This window comes from Mesitornis unicolor, unplaced genomic scaffold (genome assembly GCF_000695765.1).
Source record: "Mesitornis unicolor isolate BGI_N332 unplaced genomic scaffold, ASM69576v1 scaffold20515, whole genome shotgun sequence".
In the NCBI taxonomy this organism is placed as follows: domain Eukaryota; kingdom Metazoa; phylum Chordata; class Aves; order Mesitornithiformes; family Mesitornithidae; genus Mesitornis; species Mesitornis unicolor.
In genome coordinates this window covers 77,294-78,513 of record NW_010186425.1, presented here as the reverse complement: position 1 = coordinate 78,513, position 1,220 = coordinate 77,294, and the positions used below count along the sequence as shown (strand labels likewise).

Genomic DNA, 1,220 nt, shown 5'->3' with positions numbered 1-1,220 from the left:
GCTGATTGACTATGCTGCATGAAAGAAAAAGGTTTCTTTCATGGATTCTATATTTATTGTCTTCTGCCTTACTTGATCATCATGTTGTGATGGAATGACAGGCACACAATTGGCTTCCTTTTGCCCATTGTAAAAAGTATTTCAGACTCACTTTTCTCCAAAGCCAGTGGTTCGATATTAACATCTTTCTTATGTTCCCTTGACAGATTCTTTTGATCATTGCCTCAGTTATTGGGATCATTGTCTACAGGCTCTCAGTCTTCCTGGTGTTTTCTGCGACGCTGTCACAGCACATCAGTGGGACAGAGGCGATCCGCAAGTACCTGACGCCACAGACAGCCACTTCAGTAACCGCTTCGCTCATCAGCTTTGTAGTCATTATGGTTCTCAACGTCATCTATGAAAAAGTGGCAATCCTGATTACTGACTTTGGTATGCCGCTGCTGTACCTCAGATAGAAATGTGGGGTAAAATAGCAAGAAAAAATAGCATTTGTATGTATAAGAATTTCAATAAATGAACACCTGTACCACATATTTGAGAATTTTCCCAGCAAATATATCTAGCAGTTTTAAAATACAGATTTTCTCTATAGCAAAGGACTATGATATTCAGCTCTTTGCCTGAAAACTCCTTCTACCACCAGCATAAAAGATCAATTGTTTACAGTTCTGTGCTTGTGAAACAGACAAAGCAAAGAAAATTACTGTAATAATCAAGCTTTATGAAAACAGATCAGTAACGCATAACACATTCAATTACATTAGCTTTTGTTTATAGGCAGAATAGCTGTTTTCTTGTAAATAAGTGAAATAAGGTCACTGTTCCAAGGCCAGATACCATTCCCATGTTATTAAATAGACAAATAGTTACAAATATTATTATTCTTTATATCCAAGCCATCAACATAAAGTAGCTATTTTACTTTAGATGTGTGAAGTAGTGTAGTATTTTAATATAATTTCATTTAATACTGTTTCATCAATTCAAAGTGTTATATTTGCATCTTTTCTGAGTGTGCTGCATTTCGGTGCTTTTTTCCCCTGAGTTATTGGACTTCTGGCTTGTTCATTTTCTTTACTGTCAGAGAGTACGTTCTTTCCTTTTTACAACCCATATAGTTCTAGAATTAGCATAATGGTTACAGTATACATGGGGGTTATGTGCAATCTAATTTATAATGCTCTTGGTCATATTAAGGAATACAAGGCATACACATA

At 35.7% G+C, this 1,220-nt stretch overlaps 1 protein-coding gene across 1 annotated transcript in view; it reads left to right on the top strand.

Annotated features, from left to right (window-relative positions):
- ANO6 (anoctamin 6) overlaps nt 1-1,220 on the top strand; it is a gene marked incomplete at its 5' end in the record, with an annotated part of 24,936 nt that overhangs the window by 13,429 nt on the left and 10,287 nt on the right. The window contains one exon of the mRNA XM_010185154.1: nt 207-432. Within this exon, the coding sequence (XP_010183456.1) occupies nt 207-432 (226 nt within the window). The remainder of the gene's footprint in view (nt 1-206; nt 433-1,220) is intronic.